General features: G+C 45.1%; 1 protein-coding gene and 1 long non-coding RNA gene across 3 annotated transcripts in view; one reads left to right on the top strand and one right to left on the bottom strand.

Annotated features, from left to right (window-relative positions):
• Nucleotides 1-27,975, bottom strand: part of LOC146209397 (uncharacterized) — a 102,536-nt gene that overhangs the window by 68,929 nt on the left and 5,632 nt on the right. Inside the window, exons 2-4 of one of the 2 annotated variants that reach the window (XR_014703434.1) lie at nt 14,898-15,005; nt 12,573-12,796; nt 10,419-10,491 (exon numbers count right to left, since the gene is read on the bottom strand). This is a non-coding gene — a long non-coding RNA (uncharacterized LOC146209397). Of the gene's footprint in view, nt 1-10,418; nt 10,492-12,572; nt 12,797-14,897; nt 15,006-27,975 lie in introns of those variants that run through there. The other variant, XR_014703435.1, reaches the window with a different exon arrangement.
• LOC146209398 (palmitoyltransferase ZDHHC20-B-like) lies at nt 20,325-25,591 on the top strand. The gene is made up of 3 exons (XM_084597488.1): nt 20,325-20,563; nt 23,810-24,049; nt 25,024-25,591. The coding sequence occupies exons 1-3, from the start codon at nt 20,325-20,327 to the stop codon at nt 25,589-25,591; spliced, it is 1,047 nt and encodes a 348-aa protein (XP_084453614.1).

The following is a 27,975-nucleotide window of genomic DNA, read 5'->3' as shown; positions in this document are numbered from 1 at the left end:
TCGCGAAATTATTTACTACCAACACATGAAGCCGAAAGGCAGGCTGAACACTAAAGTGTACTTGTTGCATAGGTGTGTGTGCCCTGTGAAATGAGTACAATAAAGTAGGCTACACGCTACAGTAGTCCACCCAATATATTGGTTCAGAAAGCGCATGCATCATCACGGGAAGCAGCAGCAGGACAGGTCAGCGTCTTCCATAGCATGCTACTTTTCACATCAGATTTCAGTGTCGAGTGAAATTTTGCAGGAGAAAAATGTTTCTAGGAGATTGATTGCTAAAATTTTATTCTAATTGCCTGAAGATACTGTGTTCCTTTAATTGCACACACACACACACACACACACACACACACACACACACACACACACACACACACACACACACACACACACGCACACGCACACGCACACGCACACGCGCACACACACACACACACACACACACACACACACACACACACACACACACACACACACACACACACACACACACACACACACACACACACACACACACACACACACACGCGCGCGCGAGCGAATAAAATGAAGACTGTAGAGCATCCAACTGGGAGTGGGAAAGTGGCCGCTATAAGCGCCTAAAAAACTGTACCCGTTAGGTCCTTTCTTCTGGCAACCTTCCTTTAGAACCCCTTCTCCCCTTCCCCCATTTCCCACATAGTACAGCGTGAATGCGCCTCCTCAGTGCCGAAGAGGACATGAATACATGCCGGCCTATTGCGCGATACATAGCCTCTTGGTGGATTTCACATCTATTTCGGAATATCGATTCATCTCAAAAGGAAACAAATTGGCAATCATTCACTTATTTGCACATTGTAACTTACCAGCTCTAGTTTCCAAGATTGGACAAGCACGAACAAAAAATAAACAAGGGCGACTGTTGACTGAAGTTCTGCTAATTATAGCTACATTATCATATTTGTAATCACGTTTGATAAAGCAAATTTCTGGTGACCGCAAGAGCTGACAGCTTTCACTACAGTCAAGGAGTGTTCCGATCCCTACTATATCTATGGCATCAACAATAGGGAGCTTTAGAATATGGTACACCTACCGCTTAGGGGGACAGGATAATAGCGCGGGTGACAGTAGGAGCACAATTCTCTATTATAGTACGCACGCTCTGCTATTACTCTATCCCACTGTCTGATAGGGTCGCCGTATTCTAAAGCTCGCTAATGATCACTCGATTGCAGAGCCCAAAAGACGAGGTTCAAAAAAACACAAGGCAGGCGCCGACTTCAACTAAGGTTCATTGACAAAGTGTGCAGAAATAATGGCATTCGCTTTTCCTTTTCACCCCTACTAAGATTGCACTGGGCAATCATGTTGACACCCTGTTTTATTTGTGTTCAGCCAAGCTAGCCTACTGCAGTCCAGTCCAACCCCCTCACGCTCGGCGGGTAGGAGCAATCGGGTTCGTGGCTCTACAGCGGAAACTATACTTCGTCTCAAGTTATCTGCAGCACTGCGAAAGGCAGAGGAGCCCTTTCAATTGTGCTCCTAAGTGCCTCTCGCCTGTGCGCACTATAACAGAGGATTGTGCTCCTACTGTCACCCCCGCCAATTTGGGGGGGGGGGGGGGCGAGAGGCGCTTAGAAGCATAATTTCCGATTATGCGCGTGATCCTGGTTGGACCGGCTGGGGTGCCTCTGCCTTTCGCTGTGCTGCAAACATCTTGTGAGACGAAGTATAGGCAAGAGAGGGAAGGCTCTTGTCCAATTGTCGGGGCGCGTATTGTTCGAAGTAGTGGTGCGGTGAGGTGAAGAGGGGAGTTCAATGGGGCAGCCCATGCTGCGCAGGACGGGGACAAAATCCCCCCCTTCTCTGCCTGGACACTGCTGTGGAGCCGCAAAAACCTTTGAAAGTCCACGCAGCAACACAAGAAAAGCGCTCAGGCAGCTGAAGTCGAGAGGACTGGGTGGCTGGGTACTCGATTCCTCAGTCATGGATTAGTGGCGTAGCCTGGTGGCAGAATCTGAACTACTTCCAAGATGGCGACCGTAGAACCGCCACCGGCGTGTCCGCCGCCGAAGTTTCTGCTATTCTCTTTGCATGAGCTCCCTCATCTGCCGGCGGCGGCCTTTTGACCGTGCCCCGATTCTCCACTTCCATAGCTGTACAGTTATCGTCCACGCTAGAAGCGTTCGCCTGCGCCGCTTTCTGTGGGGCGTTCACGCTAGAAGCGTTCGCCTGCGCCGCTTTCTGTGGGGCCTGGGCCAGCGGCGTCTGTACCCTTTCTACTCTGCCGGTTTTAAGCGCGCGTTCCATCTCTGCCATCCTAGCTTCCATCTTTTTTATAGTTTCGGCTTGCTGCAACACCTGCCTTTGTAGCTCCTTCTCTCGAGCAGTCTCATTTTGGGAGCCCGCGTTTGGCCAGCTCACCTTTTTCCTTGTGGTACTTCGACTTCTTCCATGACCGGAACCTTGCCCTCCTCTTTTGCCAGGCTCGGGTCCGGGCAGTGACGGGAAGGGAGCTGACCGGTCCCTTCTCTTGCTATCGCCTCTCGCACTGCTAGATGACCGCTTCCTGGGCCTCGAACGCCACTCTTCCTTGCCAGCTTGGCTCTTGTCCTCGTTGCTGTGGTGCGAACGCCGCTCTTCCTTGCCAGTTTGGCTCTTGTCCTCGTTGCTGTGCTGCAGACCCCTCGGCTGCTGACGGGCTAGAAGAAACTTGCAGTTGCGGCTTCCCATGCTGTGCGCCCCATGGCACACGATGCAGTCCGGCGTGCAGGTCAGCGACTTTCCGTCCGGTGGTGCAGAATGTTCCTTCCCGTAACGGCGACACAGATTAGTCTTCGCACGATAGCAAACGTCCGCCCGATGTCCCACTCGTCTGCAGTTATAGCAGGTCTCGACTAATTCTCTATACGGGATCACAGCGTACATACAGTTTCAATAATTAACTTGCCGGGGAACGCGCTTTCCGCCGAAAGTGATCTGAATCGCTTTTGACTTGCCCAAAGGTCTGGCATCCAAAATGTCCTTGTCTTCGTTCTTCTTCAAGAATCCTGCGCGGACTTCTGCCAATGGGCATCCGTTGTACGCATTGTAAATTACTCCGCGCACAGAGTTCTCCGGCGCCGCCACGTACGCCGAAACCTCAAGGTCACGACCGCCCAGCTTGAGCGTCTTTACATTCGCATATGCCCCACTACGATTCATACACGGCGTGCTCACCTTCATCGTGTTGTCTCATTGACCCACACCAGGTCTTCTTCCACCGCAGTCGCGTTCGTCATCTCCGCTGCCGCTCTCAAGGCACATCCGAGCTGCCTCGGCGTCACTATACTCAACTCCCAATTCTTGGGCCGGCACACAATCTTGAAATCCTTGGCTGGCATCTTCAGAAACGGTCCCCGTTTCTTCCACACCGGCGCTTTCCCCCGCTGCTCCCAGTGTCTGCCGCCCGTCGCTGCCCGCCTGTTTCTCGGTAGGCCTACTCTCGGAGTGATCCCCGTACACAGACTTCTTGAATCGATCTTGCGCCTTCAAAACCCAGGTCCATTCTCCCGCCTCGAACTCCTCGGGCGTTATAGATTCTCCCTCAACGGAGTACTCCATTGTCTTCAGCCTCGCAAAGGCCCAGAACCACAAGTCACAGCAACGGAGCCCGGTGCCGCAGGCGTCGGCTCGGCCTAATGATTAGGCCTGATTTGCCGAACCGTGGTCGAGTGCAAATCGTGAAAAGAAACCCTAAAAGGGGGGAACACTTGCCAAAATATGGTGTCCACAGGTACAGGGAAACTGCCTGCAGACGATCTCACAAAAAGCAAGTCCAAGACACAGCGCGTTCCGCCGAAAATCGGGCTCAAGGCGGGAGCTCATGCGGAACACGTCCGCACAGCGTCCGCTCAAACGCCAATCCCCTTAAATAGTAGAAGAATAGGAAGTGTAGGAAAGGAGAGGAGTGCGAATCATAAGATGAATTTCGTGCAGTGCAGAAGGTTGCAGTCAAATTATTTCCATTCAGTTGTGCATCAAAGTCAGTTTCGTTCATGAAAGTAACGAGGAGCTGTAATGCCACGGAGGCTTCGTGGACACCCAGAAATAAGCAATTAACAACTAAGCAACAACTTTATATGGGAGGCTATGCTTATCGTATGTTATCTCGATGATTTGGTGTCGAGGACCATAGGCACGGCTGCTAGACGCAGCCCAAGTGATACACCTAGGCGAAGATACAATCACTGGCGTGTGGGTTACCGCTACTATAAGGGCGCTGAGCCCCTCCCGCAGCTAATATCGTTCGCTCAGGCGACGGTTGAAAGCTGCGCGAGCATGCAGCACGACTGCGCTGGTCACAGTATTTTAAAGCGTATGCGACGTTCTCACAATATTTTCCGAGGTCATACATCTCGTCACCATGACCTTCAGCTTGCTCTAAGCGCTAGAACTTCTGCCGAAGCCACTGCCCGCTTCTTATTCTTCCTCTTCGGTAGCGAAATATATGCTTGTAATGCTGGTAGACCCTTGTATTTTTTTAAATATTAAATAAACGTAATACACAAGAGGACCAGTGGCATAGGCCTCTCACGGTCGACCCTTGTTCTCAGTACACACAGCGCGGACCTGAGGCAGCGAAGCGCACCAGCCTGCAGCATGCAGCCTTAGAGATGCCCGTGCTTGCTGTCACATCTCGGAGATAGATATGTAATTATTAACATGCCCTTTTTAATAGGGAGCTGAGAACTATTAACTCTCTCGAGGAACTTTAAGTGCTCAATATTTTTAAATAACTGATCTCTTACTCAGCGAAGCCCAAAACTACTCGCTTGATTTTGTCTCCTTCCTAAAATCGCCGCATAAAGCCCCATCGTTCGAGCTTTCCTTTCGTTTGGTGCGCTAGTTCTCGATTTCGCACGCCGCGCATCCAAGAATTGATAAGTCTGCAGCAGAATTCGAAAACACGTGGAACACAACAGCCCCCACGTTTCTCAAGTTTACCGCCAGCTCAGAATTCAGTTAAATCCGCAAAGCAACAACATGCATTTGTTTTTAATTTTGCTGTCTTCTGCCTAGTTAAAACATTTGAATAAAGCATGTCGTCTAGTTTGGCCAGCGTATGACAAAACCGGAGGCACGGAGATGAAGGCGAGTTGAACCGACACCGAAACCGCGTACATATGGCGTAACAGACTGATAGTTGAAACCACGTGAGCGCCACATACATTGACATTCTGTATTATTATTTAGGCTGCGGGCAAATTTTAACGTATATGCACTGCACCAAAACACAAGCTAAAATGCTCTGTTGAGACCCGGAGCCAGCCCCTTTACCAGCGCCTGTTCCGGAGAGCGTCTGCCAGCCATGCAGCGCGTAGGTGGAGCAAGGGTCGAATCTTGAGGGGAGGAGTGGCGGCGCTGGAGGAGGATAGAGAAGGTGGCGCTACTATTAGTTTATTAGGATTTTAGTGGCCAAGTGTATGCAGTGCCATCTGGCGGAGGTGTAGGACGCCGAGGTCGGCCGCGTGACGGCCCGAGTTTCCCCTCTTATTAGTTACGTTAAAACGAAAGCCTTTCTTGGCTCATGAGTGGCTCCCGAAGGAATGCGTCAAACGAGACAGATCTATCGCTAATCTAACACGAGCCGCATAAGAGCCCGACATTGGCTAAAGTGCCTAAAGTATCTAAACCTTGCGTAATAAATAGACACGTCATGCAGAAATAAGTATGAAAAAAAATATAGGTGCAATTATATTACAAAAATAAAAATATATTTATTACTAATGAACCAATGAAAAAATACAAAATTCAAACGTTTTCGCCTTACCACCCCTAAGAAGTCCTAAGTGCATTCTAAGTGCATTTTTGTTCTTGTCTCGCCATGCCTGCTGCGTCGGCTGGGCCATCTGTGTCTTCGCTTCAGCGCAAGAGTAGGATCGAGTCCGACAATTCAGCGAATGCAGCTCGGCAACGAGCCACTCTCACTCTCACTGCCCCACCCAGAAGAATGAGAAGCCAGACTAACTCGTTGCCGAGAATCTTACCAAGTGCGTACGCGAGCCAAGGTTGAAAAGGCGGCCTGCTGACGACAGCTTACGCTCATGCATCTCGATTCGCTGACAGTTGAACAACGACCATTTTAGCAAGACACCGTTAAAGGTCCGGTTACACAGAATAATCTACGTGAGCGTTGTGAGCGAAAACATTGGCTATGGTTTAGTGTCGTTAAAACCAGTGTGAAGCGATAGCTCTGGAAGAGGCGCGCGGCGCCCTTCTATACACAGGTTCACGTCAGCTATCATGTGTCTCGCAATGTAGCTGCTTATGCCTTAAGCTCCTTCCCACGTCAGTTGAGCTTTGACCATCACTTTGACTTTTGCTGGGAACATAGCTGCACAAAGTAGTTGAGGTTTAAATTCGAAGCTGTCTGAACCTCCACCTTGAAGCTGTTTGAAGGACATCGTGTATGCATATGTTGACCTTTATCTCGAGGAATGTCTCTTGCCGGTGTTAGTTGGCCTCCGTACAATTTAAAGCGAAAAGCTTTGCTAGCTCCATTACGCGAAAATGCCGTCGCTTGGTATCCCAAAACTTAATTGGTACCCCAAAACGACTGCAGGTGTCCACAGAAACAAATGTGACAGACACTGCTCCTTTTCCTTCATGTGTACCAATTATTAGGCCGAAAGCCTTTCTACGCTCATGATGAAAATATCGTGTCGGCGAGAATTGTCTACAAGATCCGGCAGCGAAATTCCGCCAGTGCACCTTTACTTTCTTGTAAACCAATATATAACGCCGGTAAACTATTATGCGTACAACGGAACGCTTGTTGTGTTCGACAAGGGCCGCGCGAGGTACCTTGCGCAGCAGTAACGCTCAGACTTTCATATTTCTCAACTGCGGATTCTTCAGTGCTCTGAGAACTTTTTTTTTATTTCGCAGGCTTTCTATGAAGCTCGAAAAGGCAATGTGTACCTTCTTTTAAGAAATATTGAACTGGGCATTTCTCAAGATTCGCTCAAAACCCACAAAGCTCCTTGATTATCGTAAGGCGACATTTACGCGTTCATATAAAAGCCCTAAGTAACTGAATAAGTACTTGTAAAACGAAAAACGTTTCTGTGGTGTGAAATGCGGCTACCAGCAATGCGGAAGGGGTCTCTCTCGCCTGTTTTTAATACTTTATTTTCAATATTTGAGATAAAATTATACGAAACACTTGGTATAATAACTGTCTTCTAAAAGTACGCGGAGCCATGTTCCACTCAATGGTAATAAACGAATGAATGACCATTACTGGCCTTTTAAGTACACTTAATACCACTGAGGCTAGAAAGCATCAAACTACTTAAGCTTCGTGCTATTTTGATAGAAAAATAATCTCAGTTCAGCAATTGTTCAGAAAATTGTCTCAACCTAATCAGTTATGTAAATATTTATAAGAAATGTATGACGACTGTTTACCGTGTTTGCTAAAATTGCTGATGTGAGGTGGCGAAAATATCTATAGAATGCTCGGTCCAGCGCTCAGTGTGGGTGTCCGATCGTTTTTTTTTGCTTTGTTTATCTTGTGCCGTCTTTCTGTCGTGGGAGGTTGATGTAGACTAGTACAAAAAAAAAGCAACAGGGGTATTCTGCTAGAGTACCTAGCTTTCAAGAGCGGTAGCTGAATTTACTTAGACAAACTTGCATCCATCTTAAAATCACTGTCAGCATCTTCGGATTTCCTTGAATTTCTTCGTTCACGCACATGTCGTTTAAGCTCACTTAATTAGCAATCCCTTCCCTTGTGCCTCTAGTATGTTAGTCTTATTAGCATGCAATCCTTTCAAGTCAGTAAATGTGTTGCTGGCGTGTTTTTCAATTACGTTTTGAAGCTATCCCATGCCAAAGTCGGTAATAAAGCAAAAAGCATACTATCCTAAGCCAGCACGTTATTCATATGACGTCATAATGAACCACACGACATAAATACAAAGGCCCGCTTTAAGCGAGTGGTATGAATATGCCTGCATGGTCCAAGGAGTAGCGTGCCTAACTCTGCATCCAGGAGACCACTAAGGTGTATTCGCGCTGTAAAGCCCTAGGCTAGCCTCCAGTTGCTGTCATAGTTCTTACAATTGCGGAGAGTGCTTAATTTAGGGAAATAGTTGTGAGCAGTACTTGCGTCTTATGCAGCAAAAAGAGGCAGGTTTCAGCTCGAACGACATTTGTGAAGCGAAATTTCCTCGTCTTATTTAGGAGGCTTGAAATATGGCAGGTTGAAACCAAGCTTCCGTAGGAATGAATGATCAGCTGCTAAATGTCATATCTCATTGAATGATTTGCTGAGCTGGGCAGCCTTCCTGGGGAGTTGTGGTCCCTTGTAACCGGAGACGACAGACTTGCATATGTACGTTTGTTATGGCTACAGGGAGGTGGATTTAGTCACTGGTGGGTAAGTGCTCACGAGGAGCTGAAACGTCGCTTGCGCTGTCATTGAGGTAATCAAGCCAGTCGTATAAATATTCTCTGTAAATTCATAAAATGGGATATTGCAGAATATTAAGTACGAAAGTATACGATGCAACCAACTAGCAATAATGGCGTGCTTATTTTCTGTTCATATTTAGGAGTGTACTAAGAGTTCAAAATTTATCATTTAGACGTCACGGAGCAATGTACGTCGTTTTAGATATTTGGAAGCATTTGCCATTGTATTTTAAGAAGAAAGTAAAAACTCATGTGTTGATTCCTTCTACTAGCTAGCCAGAGACTCGTTAATTATGCCACCCACCGTGCCGCTGTTCAGTGCTTCCAAAGCTATTTAATGAAAATTAACTGTGCGTGGATGCTTTTTTTTTACATTTTGCTACATGCTTTGCCCTGGAAGTCAGCTCCGACCGAAGCCTGCCAACCTGCGCTCTTGTAGTCCTTCCATCGGGTTTCTAGGGAAAAGAATCCTGCTTCGGCACTCTGTTTTTGTGTCCAACCGCTGTACCTCTCTCATTGTGAAAGGGCCTTCGTTGTGTGCTGCATGGGCGCTCGGACTCCGCGATACCCCCTTCCGACCCGCGAAAGGAGCCTATTTAATCACCATCATGTGACGCCCGACAGGGATGTACTGGAAAGAACATCTTTGTCGCTTGTCGTTCCGCTCTCGGATCAACCGGTGACACTTTTTCCGCTTGTTATGCTTAGTCCCCTTCTAGTTATCGTGCAAAGTACATACGGCATCCCATTTGTCGCAGGCACAGTTTAACGACAAGAGACAGGTCAGTTGTCATCGCACTCAAGGAGGCTTAATTGTGTACCGTTGTACCGTAAGCATAATAGCATTAGAGAGTAGGCACGTTTTTTAGCTCTCGTGAAAATGTTGCAATTTTGTCTTTCTACCGATATGCCAGAAGAAGGAGGTCATGGTTCGGTTAGTAAGGAAGGATAAAAAGATTAATTTCCAGATAAGTAGGGCGTAACGTAACTGTTAATGATTATATCCGGATGTTGATTTGCTGTATTAATGAAAATTGATCCATACGTTGCATAGCACTTTATATAAAGCTGGTGCAAACAGTGTAGCTATTGAGCTCCCGTGCTAAGCCAAGCGATAGGAGAAAACAAAGATGCGTAACATGATGGTACACGGCGTCAAAGTTCACTGTGTTGGCAAACGCAGTCAACTTACTCTACACTGTAATATCTGCCTACGTTGGCACCTTTCTGATCTGATGCAGTACGGCTGCCGACATTTACTATCGGATATGTTTTTTTATGAGGAGTTATTGGCCATCGCCGTATTGTTCACTAGACTAATTTATGCACTTTCCGCTAGAGCGATGGAAGGCGCAGCAGAACCTTTTTTGAGCAGTCTAAAGAGGAGGAAGTAACAACATATATGGTGGCACCCTTAGTGGCACTGTGGGGTGACCTAATGTGGTGGCCGGAGTTTTGTCAGAACGAAACTCAGTCTCTTCCCGTCGACCTTTCCTTCCATTGCAGGCGCACTAACTCCTTTTTAGAGCAACGGGGCATTTTAATGCAACCTCTAAATGAACTCCTCTCTAGACAATCTGACTCTGGCATGGTCATAACAAATATTGCTGAGCTTTAGCATTGCTGAGCCTAGACAGGTTAAACGAAAGCGTGGACTGCGCTTAAGTATACTTAAGAGCACAAGTGACTATTATAATTTCACAGGACTATTCTTTAACGGCACCGCTATTTCCAACCCTGCCATCTTCTTCATCACAATCACTACAATCATGAGTATTATAAACAATATGTATCGTTATTGTCATTGCTACTATCATCATCAACAGCTACATGACCATAGTCAACACTATTACAATTCTTATGCTAGAAAAGGAGAATTAGGATCTGTTTTCCAAGAGCCCAACGTGAATCAGGGGTTTGCAAACTCGTATGAGGATCGGAGGGATAGTGGTGCGATTACCGATAAAGACCGATGTTTTTCCTTTTATTCACACTTTGTACTTCGGCTCATTGAATGCCAAACGCTGCACACCAAGCATAGTTCTGCATAAAGAAAGTAATAAAATTTCCATAAAAAAAGGAGTTAGGCAAGGAGAAACAATCTCCCTGGTACTATTCACAGCTTTCTTAGAGGAAGTATACAGAGACTTCGAATGGGAGTAGTTAGGGATAAGGGTAGATGGAGAATACCTCAGTAATCTGCGATTAGCAAATGACATTACCTTGCTAAGCAACTCGGGGGAAGAACTGCAAATAATGATTGGTGACATAAACAGGAAAAGTAGAAAGGTAGGCTTGAAAATCAATATGCAGACGACTAAGGTAATGTTTAACAGCATCGGGAAGGAACAGCAGTTTGCATTAGGTAGTGAAGTACTGGAAGTAGTAAGCGAATATGTCTACTTAGGACAGGTAGTAACCGCAGATCCGGACCATGAAAAGGAAATAACAAGAATAATAAGATTGGGATGAATCGCATTTGGCAAGCACTCGCAGATTATTTTCCATTTCATTTTATTACCCTAAAGGCCCAAGTGGGCATTACATAGGGGGGGGGGGGGGGGGCGGGGAGAAGTCATAAAAACATTCGTAAAACGTTTCATAGTGTCATCACATGTTAACAAGAAAAAATGAGAAAAAGTGATACACAGAACTAACAAACAATTAGAAACAATATTAAATACGTAATTAATGGCAACACGAGCACAAATCAGAGAAAAACAAATGTAAACGAGCGTAAAAACTTAAAACAGGCGCAGTTCTCAATTTATTAAGCATTTCCGAGTAAGCAGGGAACATCGTTTCCAAGGCTTCTATAAATGTTTCATGGTTCGTGAGGCAAACAATATTTTTATTTAGATCGTTCCATTCACTAATTAAGAAATGAAGGAATGAATACTGTAACAAATTTGTACGCGCAAAAGAAGGTTCCAGTTTGTGATCATGGTCGCGGCGAGGAAAGATTTGAGTGGCCGGTTTTATTTTCTCGATGCTGTAATTTGAAGGGTTATAGTAAAGCTTGTGGAAAAATATTAGGCGATTAATTTTTCGCCTAATCTCTAAAAGCCGGAGACCTAACTCACGCTTAATTAAAGAAATGCTAGAATACGAGGAATAATTGTATGCAATTAAACGCACAGCTTTTGTTTTGCAGAGATTCAAGTTTAGCTGTTAGGTATGATTGATGAGGATTCCAGATAATCGAGGCATATTCGAGTTTCGGCCGTATGATTGTGTTATAAACGAGAAGTTTAGTGTCTTTGTTGCAATGACGTAATGACCGTCGCATGAAACCCAGGGTTTTGTACGAGTTCCCTTATATGTAGTCAATGTGCGTGTTCCAAGACAGGCTGGCTGACAGGTATACTCCTAAGTACTTGTGACTAGGTGTGTTCTCAATGGCTAGGTTATCAATCGTATATGTGTAGTAAATTGCTTGATTACGTGTTGTGAAACAAACAAGTTTAGTTTTTTTAATATTAATAGTCATCTGCCATTCAGAGCACCATTTGGTTTGGCGTTGTAGGTCATTTTCTAGTTGTAAACATTCGGTGAGGTTAGTCTCAGAGCGATAAATAACGCAATCATCCGCAAACAATGACTAGCAGCTATGACTAGCAGCTTACCGGTATCGCTCAAGAGGAAAGTATACAACAGTGGCAATCTTACCTGTACTCACCTATGGGGCTGAAACGTGGAGGCTAACCAAGAGGGTTCTACTTAAGTTGAGGACAACTGAGAGGGCTATGGAACAAAAACTGGTAGGGGTAACATTAAGAGATAGGAAGCGTGCAGAGTGGGTCAGATAAATAACTCAAGTTACCGACATTCTAGCGGAAATTAAGAAGACGAATGGGCAGGACATGTAGTGCGAACAGGGGATAACTGATGGTCGCTTAGGGTAACAAACTGGATTCCAAGGGAAGGAAAGCGTAGCAAAGGGCGGCAGGAAGTTTGGTGGGCGGATGAGGTTAAGACGTTCGCAGGGGTGAAGTGGATGCAGCTAGCACAGAACAGGGTTAAGTGGAGAAATATGGTAGAGGCCTTCGCCCTGCAGTGAGTATAGTCGGGCTGACGATGATGATGATGATGATGATGAATGCCAAACGCGAGCCGTCGCTTACCTTGGCCATAGGTGGCGTAGTGGAGCTGTCGCTTCAAACCCCCTAGTATGCTTCTTGGAGGCAGGCGGTAGTTGGCAGGTAACGTGGCCGAGCACTAATTGAAGAGGAGCTGTATGATGTCGCGGGACCACATGACATGGCCGACTTGGCATGCAGGAGCTTTGTCAACTTAGGTGGCTCCATTAAAATGGGAGATTGAGAATGACGTGCAGGCTTCCAGATCCCTTGAATTATAAGCAAGACATGCTATCATTAGGTCAGGCACGCATGTTCACATAAAGTGGCAGCTTACGGCTGTATGCTAATACGTATGGTTGAGGCGATAAATATTTAGTCATTTATTTATTTTTATAGCCTGACAAATCCCAGCAACGAGCTTTACATAAGGGGCTGGGCATTCGAAACTAAAGCAAAAACAAAATGTTGACAATGTTTTCAACAATGCCTATATTCAGCCACTAAATAGAAATTGGAAATCAGCAAGCTAACAATATCCAAGTACAAAGTGCTACAACGCTTGTAAAAGCGATAACAGAAAAAAACAGGCGCCGAATAATAAATGAGAAACTCGTTAACGCATTAAAACAAAAAAGAAAAGTGGAAACTCATAGCAAAGTGCAATAGGTAAATTTTTCAGCAGATAAATAACAGCATCTAACGTCGGATCCATAAATATATTTCAGCCTATCTGACTTTAAAAAAACCTTGAATGATTACAGAAATGTTGGGAGGGCCTTTCCAATTGTTTATTCTCCGCATGAGGAAAGAACTCCAAAAACGTTTCTATTTTGAAGGGTATGGCACTTTTCGACTGTTTGTTTGCCAAGCTGAAAACGGTGAGTGTTTTGTGATGTAGGTGGCTGAAGGGAGTGAATGAGAACAGATGAGAATAAATTAAAGTGACTCAATTCTGGTGGTGCTTAAGTAAGCAAATAGAAAAAAGCCTGCACGTTCCCACATTAAACTTTTTGCAGATGACTGTGCTATTTACCGTATTATTACCAATATCCTTGATGAAGTATGTTCGCAGTCAGACTAGGATAAACTTTCTTCATGGTGCAGCGACTGGCTTATGAAGTTTAACACTACTAAATGCAAATACATGCGTGTTTCGAACAGGACTTACGATAACACCACTCGCTATCTTCCTAATATCATTCCGCTTTCACCTGTTTCATCATACGAATATATCGGCTTTCACATAACGCCGGATCTCTCTTGGAAAATGCAGGTGAATTATATATCTAACCAATCTAACCGCACGCTAGGCTTATTAAACCGCCATTTCACAGCTGCAGACAGTTCCTTTAAGCTTCATTTGTATAGGACGCTTATAAGACCCAAACTAGAATATGCACGCTGTATTTGGGATTTTAATCAAGTAACTTTATTACAGTTTGGATTCCGTTCAGAACCGCGACGCCCACTTTATTGTTTCTAATTTTTCACGAAGTGCAAGTGCATTTGCAAAACAAATCTACCCCTGGTCTTCCTGTGCTAATTCTGCATCGTAAATATTTTCGCTTATGTCACTTTCACCGATTTTATTATAATAATCCTATTTTCAACTACCTGTTAATTTTTCCTCGTTCTTTTATAACCTCACGCATTGATCACAACCCCAAGGTAGGGATCCAGCACTGCCGAACCACGCTTTGTTTGAATTGATTTATTCCTCGAGCTGCGAATGACTGGAACCACCTCCCTGCCTTCGTCACTGCCATCACCGATGTCGAAAATTTTAAGAAGCCTACGGCTGATTTTGCATGCCCCTCCTTTCTGTAATGACGCCGGGCCTTGAGAGTATTGAAAATAAATAAAGAAAGAATAAATAAAAATATAGAAATGCAAACAAGCAAGCAAAATTCATACAAATAAAAAGGACAAAGTTTTACATGCTGATTGAGCACATCAAGAAACCTTGCACCGAGCACCTTTAATGAGCTCAGAAAGAAGCCGATTGCACTCGCTGATATAAAAGGTAAGTCCTAGTGCTTATACGCAGGTGTGTGGATAAAAATGTGTTACCTTTTTCTTTGGTCGCGTCGCTCGTGTCGCTCATTTACTTTGGGCATGTACTTTGGGTCGCGTCGCTCATTTACTTTGGGCATGTAAATGTCTGTTTCTATAAGGGTGTTCGGTTATAAAATACTTCCTGCAAAGACGAATTGAGAAATCCTCGCGCTTCGGAGGCAGATCGAATCGGTTAGTTTGAAGTGCAATATCATGTATGCTAACCAGTAATAATTCATTAAATCGGTTGCCGCGATTTTGAATCGCTGTGAAGCTTTTTATAAGAACATACATGTGGGGATCGATACTTACAATGCACGGATATGCAAGACGGGGCTTGCTTGAAAATTTTCTGAATAAAATGTAGTGTGTCTCCTCCTTTCAAGGTTAGACACTGGACGTGACAGTTCGATGATAACCCTGGAAAAAATTAAGTATACAAAATTTAGCTTTGATAACTTGGTCGAATAGTTGACCAAGATTGTGATGGTATAATTGTGCGGGGTGACGTTTTCTGGTAAAGCGGATGATGCATCACGTGGAATATTTAAAGAGATAAGCCATTTTTGAAGCCTAAGGGATACACTATACAGGTGTGACTTTAAAGCTACACGGTTGGTATCACCGTTTATTTCTGTGTGTGAAACACAATCTTCTGTGCTGTTCTAAGATATTGGGAAACTGAGTTTTGTTGGCGAATACGTTTGCATAGGGTAGATGAACTATGTAGTTTCATCACTGTTGCATGAAAGGCGTCAATATATTTTTAACATATGGAAGAATGAAGCCGCTCGCCGTGCATCCCGCGCAACTGGAGGCCAAGGATAGCGACAGACTACACCAGGAAAAAAAGAAGTCATTAAGCGTTGGTGACTATTTGAATAGACTAAGAAAGATTTGGTTTGTAGGGTTTAATGTCTCAAAAGGACTCAAGCTATGAGTAACGCTGCAGTTGACGGCTACGTAAATTCTGACCACTTGCCGTTCTTTAACATGCAGTGACAGCGAACAGTAATCGGGTGCCTGGTATGTCGCCGCCAAGGCTGCAATTCGATCGCACATCCTTGGGAGCACTAATCGAAGATCTAACCACTGCACCTCCACGGGGGGGGGGGGGGGGGGGTAGACAAAGAGAAGAAAGACACCGTTGTCTCATACCTTGCCATCGGCTTCATTAGGAACAGTCAGTGGCCATAAGACGGGCACAAAGTGTAAATGAATAGTACTAGCTGCCATTATAGAGGACACTGGCCTCTCGAGCTGCAGGCACATCGGCATAGGATAAGCCGACAAATAGCACGCTACGTGAGGGTGGGCAAAAAATCGCTCACCCAAAATCCTCATTAGATGAGCCCATCAGCAGATAGATGAGATCGAGTCTACGATATAAAGAATTCAGACTGGCGGAAAGGGTGGCATAATCCTGCATTGTTTTTTTGTACCAGCACTATGCCGGACAAATCCCTCCATGTGGGTATGTTGAATGTGCGCGAAGGTGAGAACAAGGAGGTTTGACGAAGGTAGCGACCCTACGGGTCTTAACCTAGCACGCTGTCCTGTCTGTCATCCCCGTCATCTCCGGCAAGCGCGCCAACGGCTGGGATGGCGCTTGCCTCACTGCTCGACAGATGACGCTCGACGTCAAAGCAGCTTTTCGACTGTCTTCTGCGAAAATTATGCACGCCACCGAGAGCAGTTTTTCCTCGATTCCGGAAAATCTAGGTCAGTACCGATGTTCAATCATTTATCAGATACCGCAGACGACACTTTGCTACTTTGTGAACGTGATTTCAGCTCGAATGGAGTAGTATATTTTGCATATGAATTTTTTAAAACCCTGCCCCCAAATATTCAATACCCTGTATTTAGTAAGGTCGTATGACTAGAATTGAGTTTCATAAGAAAGAAAGCGGAGTTGAATGACGTATTGACTTAGAACAACTATATCAGGCTAAATGATTTTCGCTCGACAACTCGGTTCAAGTGCGTTTAAAGCCGTATCAGTGTTTCTTGGGTTTCCCTTTACTTTTCATTGTACTGGGGATACCCATCGCGAAATGTGAAGAAGGTTCCCTCGCGGCAGTATGGGATTACGATTATTTCTTCAGATATGCCAACAGCGCACGCTATTTGTTTTGCGTGCTTATGACCGACCTGGCTCGTGGCCAACGAAAAAAGCGCATGGATAGAAACAAATGTTTCGAGGGAAAGGGCAGCAATGTTAGTCTTGCTATTGACAATGGCAGTCTCGCAAAGGAGAGCTTGGGTCTTCCGTGTAGCTTAGGGATCGGACGAAGAATAGCCGTGTTGATTTAGACCGCTATGCTACACGGCTACACGTCGAGCTACATGGCAGTGGGCGTGAAGGTAGCTTCGTAGGGTGGTTGCTTGACGGGTTGACAGTGGCCGTTTAATGCACTTCATCGGGTAGATAGCTCGATGTATCCAGATCTATGCGGCAACGAACGCTTAAGCCGGCATCGCTCTTCTTATGGCTGCAGTTTATGGCCGTGAAGGCTTAGTTCGCTGGATATGACATGCACTGGTAATCATCGTGGACCATGGCTTCTTGCAGCAGCCCTGCTTATCGTCTACGATATTAATGTTTCCTTTGGATATAAACAGACGTCATGGGCCCGCGCCTTCCAGTGGGCATGGGAATAGCATCGGTCGGCGTTTGGTTTACAGGATGCACTTGTTTATGGAGATAGCGGGATGTCTGCATATCTACGGAGCATCGAGTGCTCCCGCCGGCATAGCTCCGTTTACGGTTGCAGTTTATGGTTGTCGTGGGGACTTCGCTACATATGACATGATCTGGCGACTATTCTGGATCATATCGCAGCAGTCAGTTCATTGTTTACAGCATCAGAATTTCCTCTGGATACAAACTGACGTCAGCGACCCGCACCTTGCAGTGGGCGTCAGAACAGCTTCGTTCGGTGGTTGCTTGAAGGGATGCACTTATTCATGCAGGTCAGTAATGACACTTGCATGTTTGCTAAGAAGCCTATAGCAATGCCGGTCTACTGCTTTTCCCGCGCCACGATTGCTTTTAGGTTTGATTGTACAGGTACTTGATGTGCCCGGCCAGCTGCTTTTGCAGACGGGAGACAAAGATTAACTATGGACTCGTTCTGGTGGTTCTCTCGTTGTTATGCTCTCTAAAGAAAGCAAAACAGATGAACCGCTACAGAGAGAGCTCATTGATATTTGACCTTATTACGAGGCGTTACCTCAGCACTGATAAAATGAAAAAGAAGCAGTCAAGCCTACTTACTTCCATTACCAAGTTAAATGAAAGCGAAGAAGTTATGAATAGTAGCATTTCTGATATTGATGGGAGGCCGTCGACTGTTGACTAAAACAATCGGCCTCTGACGTGACTCAACATGAGCTGTTGGTCCTGCGTGAAGTCGCGGACAAGCTGGTCCACGAAAATGCCAGGCTGCGGGTTCGTCTATCTCATCGTGAAGAGAGGCAGCGGAGGGACAACCACTCTTTTCTGGCTTGTCTAACTCTCCTTCGGAAACCCGGCAGGAAACGAACGCAAAGTTGTTAGAATTGATTTTTAGCTTTTATTCCAGTGCTTAGGAAGCGTGCATCTTAAAGTGCTCACCGAAGTGGTGCATTTTCAGACAAACATTTCGCCCAGTTATTGTGAAATTCAGTTCTTTAAAAACTAAACAGCAAATTATATAAATTCAGCCAAACTCTAAGGTAAAGGTAAGTGAACTCGTTCTTTTACAAAAACTGCAGGTTAGGAAAAAGTAATTTCAGTTCGCTAAAGGTCAGGATTAGTACTATAAGCTTAGATGCATTAAGCTCTACATGAACAGTTTATGCTACAGCTATGGCCCTGCTCGCGATTGCGTTTTCGTTGAAAGTGCTCTTGGGGGACCTACATCTACTCTTCGAATAAAATTTAATGACGTCACCTCTGGCTCGTCCCATGCTATCTTGCAGATAACTTGACCTTGTCGCCGCACCACAATCGGCACTTCTTCCAAGATACCTCTGACGTGACAGGTTTTGGGTCGTAGCGAGGCGCGAGGGGCAGTGTACCTACGCCCGGAGGTGTAAAATCAATTTCTATTCTTTCTACCAACATAAGAAGCAGATTACCCAAGCGCGATGAACTTACCTCTGTCAGTGATTCATATGATTTGGACGTTATGTTATTAATAAAAACCTGGCTATTTTTAATGATCGCGAAAGGACATTTTATTGGTTAAAAGCATTATAGCGTCTTTCGGTATGATAGTGGTCAAAGATATGGCGTAGGTGTTATAGCCTTCGCAGATAATTTTTTTTTTGCATTGCTTGTCAATTTTTTAAGTAACCTGGAAAAGGTTTGGGTCGAACTCTGTGTGCTTTTCGAGCGATTCATATTCGACATACATTACCGCCCCGCGTCTTTGAGCCATACTTTCGTTAAGACAACCACTGTCCATTTTCCGAGCATTCTTATTATCTTAGCTGGAGACTTATTTACCACGGCGGGTGAATACATCCTCTTAACACTTTCTGGACACAATGTAATAAGTTTTTAATGACGTGTTTGGAATTAAAGCTGTCACAGTTTGGCTCTAAACCTACTCGAACTACTGCATCAACATGTAACGGGTTAGACCTTGCTCTAAATAATGTACCATATATCTTTTCAGTTTTTTATCTGGCTGGCATTACTGATAATTCCTTGTTGTTTCGCGCTTTATTCTGGCTTTATATGTAATGCTGATTGTAGCACGCAGTCTATGTGCGTTTATATCAAAATGTTTGGGTCGCATGGCGGTATTCTGTGCTTATGAACGCCTGAAGGCCGGTAATATATAACATGGAGAAATGTGAAACTTTTTGGGGCAATGTTTTTCAGTGGATTATTGAGGCTCTCAGGCAGCTCCTATATACATTTCTCTTGAGGGATACTAGAAAAAAAAATTACTTTTCTACCTGTGTGCTCAAATTCATTGTTATTCTTCAGATCATTTCTTTCTAGTGGTCCGGACATGCAATCGGCACTTGCTCAAACTAATCGTACTTGTTTAACAGTTCCAACATCTCTCATTGTATGGAAAAATAGTACTCTTGTCTTGAAGATTATGTTACATCAAAATTTATAAGCCATTCGTTCTACTCGGCTGATCTAGAGCGTTGATCGTGAGTAGTCGCTACAAAATCAAATTTTGTAAGTTTATCTTCAGGGCCACCCTTCACACTCAAATCTATCGAGATTTTCTTTGGTACTCCAACAATCTATATTTAATGCCCGCTCGTAGCCCGTCAGAGGTTATCGAAAGCAATGTCGTCAACTGCTGGCTAGCATTGGTCGTCAGAGGCTGGACAACACCCCTCATGCTGATGCGACCGGCGCTGCATAGTTACAGAGCTACCCTAGGATTTTAATCAGCATGATCTCGTGCAGGTTTCACAGTGAAGAGGTTGCGAGTCCTGAAACTTTTTATCACTGTTTTTTCTCTCAGTAGCCTGTGTGCTGCTCCCCTGCAATTTGGAGGCCGACCTCCTTCCACCAACTAATAAGTCAGCTGCATATTTGTTTGTTTGATTGATTATATATAAGTGGGGAGGGATTCCGTATGTACGAACAATCAGGCAAGGAAGTGTGATCAGACAATGAAAATTGTCCATGTGTAATAGTTCGCAGCGAATTCGATCGCCTTCGGCCGTCGCCACGGCGCACCAGTGAATAGAACAAAGAGGAGAAAGAAGCGCACACGCATGCAACCGTCGAGGGATCAGCCGGTCGTCCTCGCTCAACTTAGTGCATCCAGGAACGGCAGCTCTGTGACGTGGCGTTCTTTGCGGTGGCTTCCCTTGGCGCTGGTGGGAGTCCTCTTCTTGTGGGGCTACTACGCCTACGTGCTGGTCTTCTGTCGCCTACTCGTCCTCAACGGCAGCTGGATCAAGGGCGCTACCTTCGGTCTCAGCTTTCACCTGCTGCTCGCCTTTTGCTTGTGGTACCTGTTGCCTACGTTCGTAATTTTTTTTTTTTTTGAGGGGGAGAGGTCAGTTCCGCCTTGGGTGTATGGCACTATGCAGTCTATGGCCCTCTGGGTGCTTGCGCATTGATAATCTTAGTAGACACGAATCAGCATTCAGAAAGCCGCTTTGAAACAGGAACGCGCAGCACAATCTCTGTTCGCAAAGACATATTAGGTATCGATGGGAATCCGGCGCAGGCAGTATGCTTGCTCAGTGCGATATTTTCCGACGTGTTTTTCACGGAATATCTCAATTCAGAAGCGGGGCGGCGGCATTCCGAACGGTCACTCCCACAATCTCAAGAAACAAATATTTGAGGCTATAATAAAACTACCCTGGCGAGAAACATCAGTGCACCAGATTCGGCTAATGGCGCTGCTCCGGATTCCAGCAAAATGCGCGTAAATTGAATGAGTGAAGCCAACAGTCTGCGAGGCCATGGAAAGCGAAAGCAATTTTTTGAAATTTGTTATTTTGGTAACTACCGGAATTAGTTTTGTGAACAATTTAGGAAGGTAGATAAGAAAATCAAAATGGAGTGAAAACAAGGCGCTGATGGTGAGGACCGAACACATGACCTCCGAATATCGCGCGCATTGCTCCTATCAACTGAAGTACCTCGAAAGATGTCGAACCATCTACTCGTTTGGACATTAATGTCGCCTGTAACCCAGTCTTGAGTGTAGATCAGCGCCACTCATCCTTAGCGGTGGACGTGGACCGTCCGGTGTACCGCAAGCATCATGCGGAACGTGATTAACAGGGGAGGCCAGGCCCCCTTCCTGTCTCATAACGAGTCCCTTATTTCCCGATTCATTTTCTGCTGAATAGCTGGCGAGTTTTTCAGTTCTGGTAGTTAGGAAGCCGCAGATGTAGCGCAAGAGGGTTCTCGCATGGCTTCCAACCTCCACGGTTAATCACGCTCCTACATAACGCTCCCGGTACTCAAGGCGTTTTACGTCCGCCGCTATGGATAGGTGGCGCTAGTGAATGCTCTCACGGAATGCTCTCACAAATGAGGCGGTACAGGGAGATATGGGCTGGGCATCTTTCGAAGTACGGGAAGCTCAGAGTAAAATATTATATGAGGAACGCCTGAGGAAATTGGACAGTAACAGATTGGCAGCTAAAGTAATTAAATATCTGTACCTAAAAAGCGTTGACTCAAAATGGAGGAAAAGAGCTAGGAAACTAACGAGTAAGTATGCTAGCAACAAGGACGGAGAAATAAAGAGCATTAAGCAACAGGTGAAAAACACAGAAGGTAAAAACTGGATAAATTCGATGGAAAAGAAACAGTGTGGAATTATACCGAAAGTGGAAAATGCAGATCAGGAAGGAAGATTTCTTTGATAACTCAAGAGGCAGTGCCCTACTTTTGAAGCTAGATCAGGGTGCCTTAAAACACTCAGCTACAAAAAGAAATTTAACAATGGAGATGACGCATGTGCTGTATGTGGAAACTCCAGTGAAAAAGTTTACCATATTATACTTGAATGTAATGGTATCCATCCGGAAGTTGGTGCAGGCGCAATCACTGCTCCTGAAGCTCTCGGGTTTAGAGATAACAGTGGCCGGGTGAATAAACCGGCGGTGGAAACTAGCAAATAACAACTGGAAGATTGGTGGCTTAAAAGCAGAGAAGTGGCATAATGTTGGTAATGTAGGAACAAAATTTAATAAATAAAATGATGGTTTAGTTAACCATTCTAAATCAATTAAGATATAGAGAGAAAAATGAGCATGATAGCTACTGCTACCACCCCGTTTCAAAGGGGACGCTCCTATGTTCCATCCACCCAAGGTTCGGTTACAGGCAGCATTAATACCTAAGCAAGTCGAAGGTTGGACGACCTTCGACGTAGGTCAGTCGACAAGAGCACTGGACGCCATATTCGGAGACCGTGGGTTCGGTCCCCACCATCGGTGTGTTGTTTTTTCTTTTACTTTGATTTCTTTACCTTTCTTTATAAATTGTTGACAACGCTACTTCAGGTCAATAGAAAAATAGCAATTAAAAAAAATCCCTTACTCTCTCCTTAGCATCGCCGACCGTTGTCATGCACTCCTTCATGTCTCATAACGAGTCCCTCATTTCCCCCTTAATTTTGTGCATATAACAAGAAGGAATTTCGAAAGGGTATCAATGCTGAGTCATTTTTTGGTGCTGCTGAACTGTTAACTTTATTGACCTAAAAAGGCATGTTTCTTGGTGGTTGACTCAGTTCTGTTCAGAATGTTGATTTTCTTTGTCAAGTTGCATAATATTTACTGCATATACGATAAGTGGTACGGCTGGTTCTTCAGAGGCCTGTTTCATGCTAGTTAGTTCAGTTCGGTTCGGAATGGTCAATTCATTCAGCAGCTTGCAGCACAGTGATTGCGGACGATATGTAGTGTAGCTAGTAAAGAATAGAAGCATTGATAACGGTCTTTGTATAGAATAACGAAAATAATAATATTACAGCAGGCTTATATACACATAGAAAGCGAAGTTCATTTGAAGATGTACCTATTGTAGTATTCGTAATAAATATTCAGGTATGCTTTACAAGCTAGCCTTGAAGACATTGACCACCTTAAATAAACATATTTGGACTTTTGAGCAGAAGCGCCCCTCTACCTTTTTGCAGTGCTATTTCATCCTATAGCACACAGGTTCAGTTGGGCTGCAGCAGGCATACGTGTAGGGGCTATAAGTGACGGAACTGCGTAAACATGGCGCGCATTTCAGTAAGGCATTCGTCACGTTATTCAGAAGCTACCCGTAATTTAGAGCAATTATATTCACTCAAAGTGCCGATTTCGGAGAAATTACGGTCTTTTACAGCATCCATAAAACGTTACCACTTTGTGGCAAAGTTCAGAACAGACCAGATTGCGCATCTCGTACCAGTCTCAAACAACCTTTCAGTCAACGTTGCAAGAGAGAAGAATGGCAGTTATAGATTAATCAAAACGTCTAGAAAGATGACTTGTGATAAGCATCCTTGCGAGGCAATCCACACTGTACTGGCACCATTACGCATGCTCGCGGAAGGCATGGAACCGAATTCTTCATTGAAGTCACCTTGAACGGCTGCTGTAAAACGTAAGATACATTTCCTGGTTCCTCGCTTGGCGCAAGTGTTTACCTGTTACGGCGCAACTTCGATTCCTAGCTCACACGCGGCAAGCCAGAAGGTCGAGTGTTGCTCACCAGACCCGCTTTAATTTTGCAGGTCTTACACCCAGACGACAATTAGGCCACCACCCGTCGTGCCGGCAATGTATTGCCTGACCGCGGGCGAGCAGGTGGCGCTCACGAGCTGCCAAAACCAGCGCATGCGGCGGAGCCTGCTCGACACGCTGGCCTCGGAACGGGGTGTGCTCACCCTTGGCGTGGATGGCTGCGCGCGTTACTGCGAGACTTGCCGGCTGATGAAGCCCGACCGGTGCCACCACTGTTCCACGTGCGCCAGGTACGGTGCGCAGACGCCTTTTGGCGATGCACCGATGGACATATGTATCTCTCATTCCGCAATGTCTGCGCCCTCATTCATAGCGATGGCGTCATATGCCGTGTATCTACGCTACGATATTTCTTTACGGCGAACAGTTTTTACCTGTTGTGGTGCCTACTGTCATACCTTCTCCTATTTAGCATAAAGCTTTCAATACCGAATGGGACAGGTCTATACGGGGTTTGTCCGAGTTCAATTTCAGGGTAAATTCGGCTTTAGAAAAGCCGTGCTCTCTGAAACTTGATTCAAAACTAGGGCGAGTATACGCTTGACAGGAAGCGAAAAATGAAAAGTGGAAAATTCAGCAAGCCTCCAGCAGCAAAGGAAAACGTTTGAACAATGCTCATATATGATGTAAAGGAATATAAGGATACTTCAATAAAGCATGGTGCTGGATTAATTGTTTAATAGTGCTTGGTAGGAAAGCAGCGCAAACACGACAACCACTGAAGAGGACACGACACAGGTGTCTTCTCCTGTGGGTGTCTTTCTTGCGCCGTCTTCTTACCAAGAAGGACATAAGGGTCATTTCCACCAGCAGTATAGGAGCTGCTGCTCCCTTTGCACTACAGAAACATCTTCCATAGGCTTTCTAATTATCCTGATTATGCACCAGCTGAACCTATCTTGTGACCGAAGCTTTCGTGATCCCATTTCCGCTTATTAACTTCATGCTATCGCTTGTTACATTTAATGTGGTCCATTGTCATCAACGACCATTTATTATCTTTCTTTTGCACTATTTGACCTGTCCGTGTAAATTTCCTCTAGAGTTCGGCAAGAGTGTTAATTAACCGCGCTTAGACTCACGGTTTTCGGAAACGAACGATATAGGACACCTACTACGTTCTCATGTCTACCATGTAGAAAATGAAAATTTAAAAGAAATCATAAATGAGAAAGTGCAACAAGTATTTTTCCCCATTTTGCAGGTGCATCCCGAAAATGGACCATCACTGCCCCTGGTTCAACAACTGCATGTGCTTCAGCAACTACAAGTTCTTCTTATTGACGCTCTTCTACACGGTGGCGCTCTCCATCTTCGCCGTCACAACCACAGGATTTCAGCTGGCCGAATGGTGGGAGTCCGCAGACCTCATAAAGCCTTTCACCTTGCATTTCGGTTTTCTCGTGTTAGTCGGGTTCGCCCTGACACTTGCACTCGGATCTTTTTTGGGCACGCACCTCTGGATGGTGCTGAAGAACGAGACGACGTTGGAGTGCATGAGCAGGCCTGCTTTCGCGGACCCCCACGACACATTCAACATCGGTCATTATGAAAACTTTGTCCAGGTGTTCGGTCCGAAGGTGTCGTTGTGGTTGCTTCCCGTGTTTACAAGCCTTGGGGATGGGGTACGATTCCCGACAAAACTGCACCCTCTGCGGGAGGTTATGGACTCGGAGCCACCTCCCGCAGTCGCCAACTACTCGGCGGCTACCTACTCGACGGGCTCCTCTAGCAAGGGTGTCAGAGGTCCCGTCTTGGAAGTACTACCATAGAGTGAGGACTGGGACATATGCTCACGCTGTCTGCCTCATCAGAGGAACATTATTGTACATTTTTTAAAAGATTTTCGGTCGAATGTTTACTAAACAGTGTATTGATTTCGTAAATATATCGTACGGCACATTGTTGTTTGTGCTGTGGTGGCTTTTCCGCAGTATCGTTTTGCAGTTTCTTCAGTTTACTCCTTGATCTGCTTTGTGAGATATGCTCCGCGGTGTTCCCTAGTGGAATATGTAAGACACTGCTCTAAATATTACAGCTACGTTTGCGGAGCCGTGAACTCAGGTAAATAAAAGGGCAGTGCCGCAGACAAGGACACGAGTAATTTTCTCCAGTACATTCGTTTTCTACGTTGCTCACTAATCGTCCTGTTCACCATGGCCACTGACGGACTTGTTTTAGCGTACTGAAGGTGCCTGTAGATGCATACTCGAGAAGCACTTCTGCGGCGATTACCAAGTAACATAAGCAGGAAAGCATACTTTTCTTGCCGCCAAATGAACTTTTTGTATGATGGTCTCCTCCAAAGGTGAAAAATGTTTTTTTGAGAAATGTGACTGCAAGGAATTCAAGGTTCTCTGTATTAGAACCATGTCGTATTATTTGATTTGGTTACCTTCACTTTTTCTTAACCACTCACGCAGCTTCATCTGCCACTAGAGGTGACGGCATATCATTTTAGAGCACTTTTCCTGCCGAAATTAAATCTTTATGTTCTACATTCATTCCGGATTCGTAATAACGATTACACAATATAATATATTTAATGTTGCCTGATGTACTACTCAATGAAATATTTATTATATACTCAATGTATTATTATTACTTGTGTAATGTGATCTCTGTTTGCTATGTTCTTATAGTTAGAAGCCCCCCCCCCCCCCCCTCCCCACACACACAAAGAGGTTTTGAGGCCTTCTAGTGTAACAATGTCATAAACATAATTTTATGCTTTATGAATACAAAACATGAAACCTGAAGCATGGGCTGCGCAATTTCGTAACGTAAAGTACCCGATAGTCTCGCTTTTGTTAGGCTTTGCAGGGAATTCATTTTGCCTGAATACTACTTGAAATGGTTTAGGCAATATAAATTACCTAGCTTTAAAATGTGAGCATATGTTGGAAAGTACTAGATATGGAAAGTTTAAGAGGTGCGCTCGTCGATGTATTTCGGTGACAAAGGGAAGAAAAGATTTGTTTTGGCCGTTATTCCCCAGCAGCGTCCTTAGAGAGCCTTGCATGGCTTTCTGACGGGGAACCAGGAAGGGGCAGACGACATGCTGTTCGAGTACGAAGCCTGGAATGCCGTGAAGATGGGAACTGTTGCTGGTGTTTAATATTGTCCTTCAGGTAGTCTTGTTTTTTCCTGCCTCCAAACTTTTGGTGTGCGCAGTAAAACAAAATTAACGAGCCGGCAAGTGAAGCCAAAACTTTGCTGTGTGCTACGAAGCGGCGCTTTTAGTTTGTTTGGTTTGGTTCGTTTTGTGGGGTTTAACGTCCCAAAGCGACGCAGGCTATGAGAGACGCCGCAGTGGAGGACTCCAGAAATTTCGACCACCTGTGGTTCTTTAACGTGCACTGACATCGTACAGCACACGGGCGCCTTGCTTTTCGCCTCCACTGAAAAGCGGCCGCCGAGGCCGGGATCGGATCCCGCGTCCTTGGGAACAGTAGTCGGACGCCGTAGCAACTGCGTCACCCTGGCTGGCGTTACGTTCTCTATACGAGCAATCATCCAAAAGTTTTTACGCATTTTAAATGGTCGTTCCCAAGAAAACACCGACTTTATCGAAAAAAGAACGTAATCTTTGGCTTATTACTGCGCTAGATATTTGGCGTAGAGAGCATATGCGCGGGCAATTTACGTTGCTTGGTGGCAATATCGCCAATATAAGGGCGATCGATTCAAACATACTGCTGGAAATCTGGTTCTCCGGACATGTGTCAAAGTTTGTGTTAGGCGAAATACCCACTGTGCATAACGTTTGCATTCGTTGGCTCCAGACATACTTGAAGCCAGGGCGTACACAACATTTATTTGAATGAGATACGAATGTTACAAAGTCTACCTTGGACGGCGTCAAAGTATTTCGCGTAAGGAAAATAACTTCTTTAAGTAGACTTTACTATGAATACAGGGATGAAATTCACTCAAATTATGTCTTCATTCCTAATATGAATCACGCCTACTTTTCTGGCTGTTCCGTTTTCTTCTTTATTTGCCCTATCCGATTATCGTAATTCTGATCTCTGAAAGGTAGGGTTCCGGAACGTCTTCGTCCACCCTGGTTGTATATCAGCGAGTTACACTGCGAGAGACTGCCCTGCACTGATACCGACAATAATCAGGCACCTGACCACCGCGGAACGTTAAA

The sequence above is a fragment of the Amblyomma maculatum genome, chromosome 1 (assembly GCF_055883805.1).
Source record: "Amblyomma maculatum isolate TAMU_Amacu chromosome 1, ASM5588380v1, whole genome shotgun sequence".
NCBI lineage: Eukaryota > Metazoa > Arthropoda > Arachnida > Ixodida > Ixodidae > Amblyomma > Amblyomma maculatum.
Note: the sequence above shows the minus strand (reverse complement) of the source record. Positions and strands in the feature narration are given on the sequence as shown.

Excerpts from the sequence above, each read along its gene's own strand:
- LOC146209398 (XM_084597488.1), top strand. The coding sequence starts at position 20,325 with ATGCAACCGTCGAGGGATCAGCCGGTCGTCCTCGCTCAACTTAGTGCA. Across the intron at positions 20,564-23,809 it reads CTGCTCGCCTTTTGCTTGTG|GTCTTACACCCAGACGACAA; the intron begins GTACCTGTTGCC and ends TTAATTTTGCAG. Across the intron at positions 24,050-25,023 it reads CACTGTTCCACGTGCGCCAG|GTGCATCCCGAAAATGGACC; the intron begins GTACGGTGCGCA and ends CCCATTTTGCAG.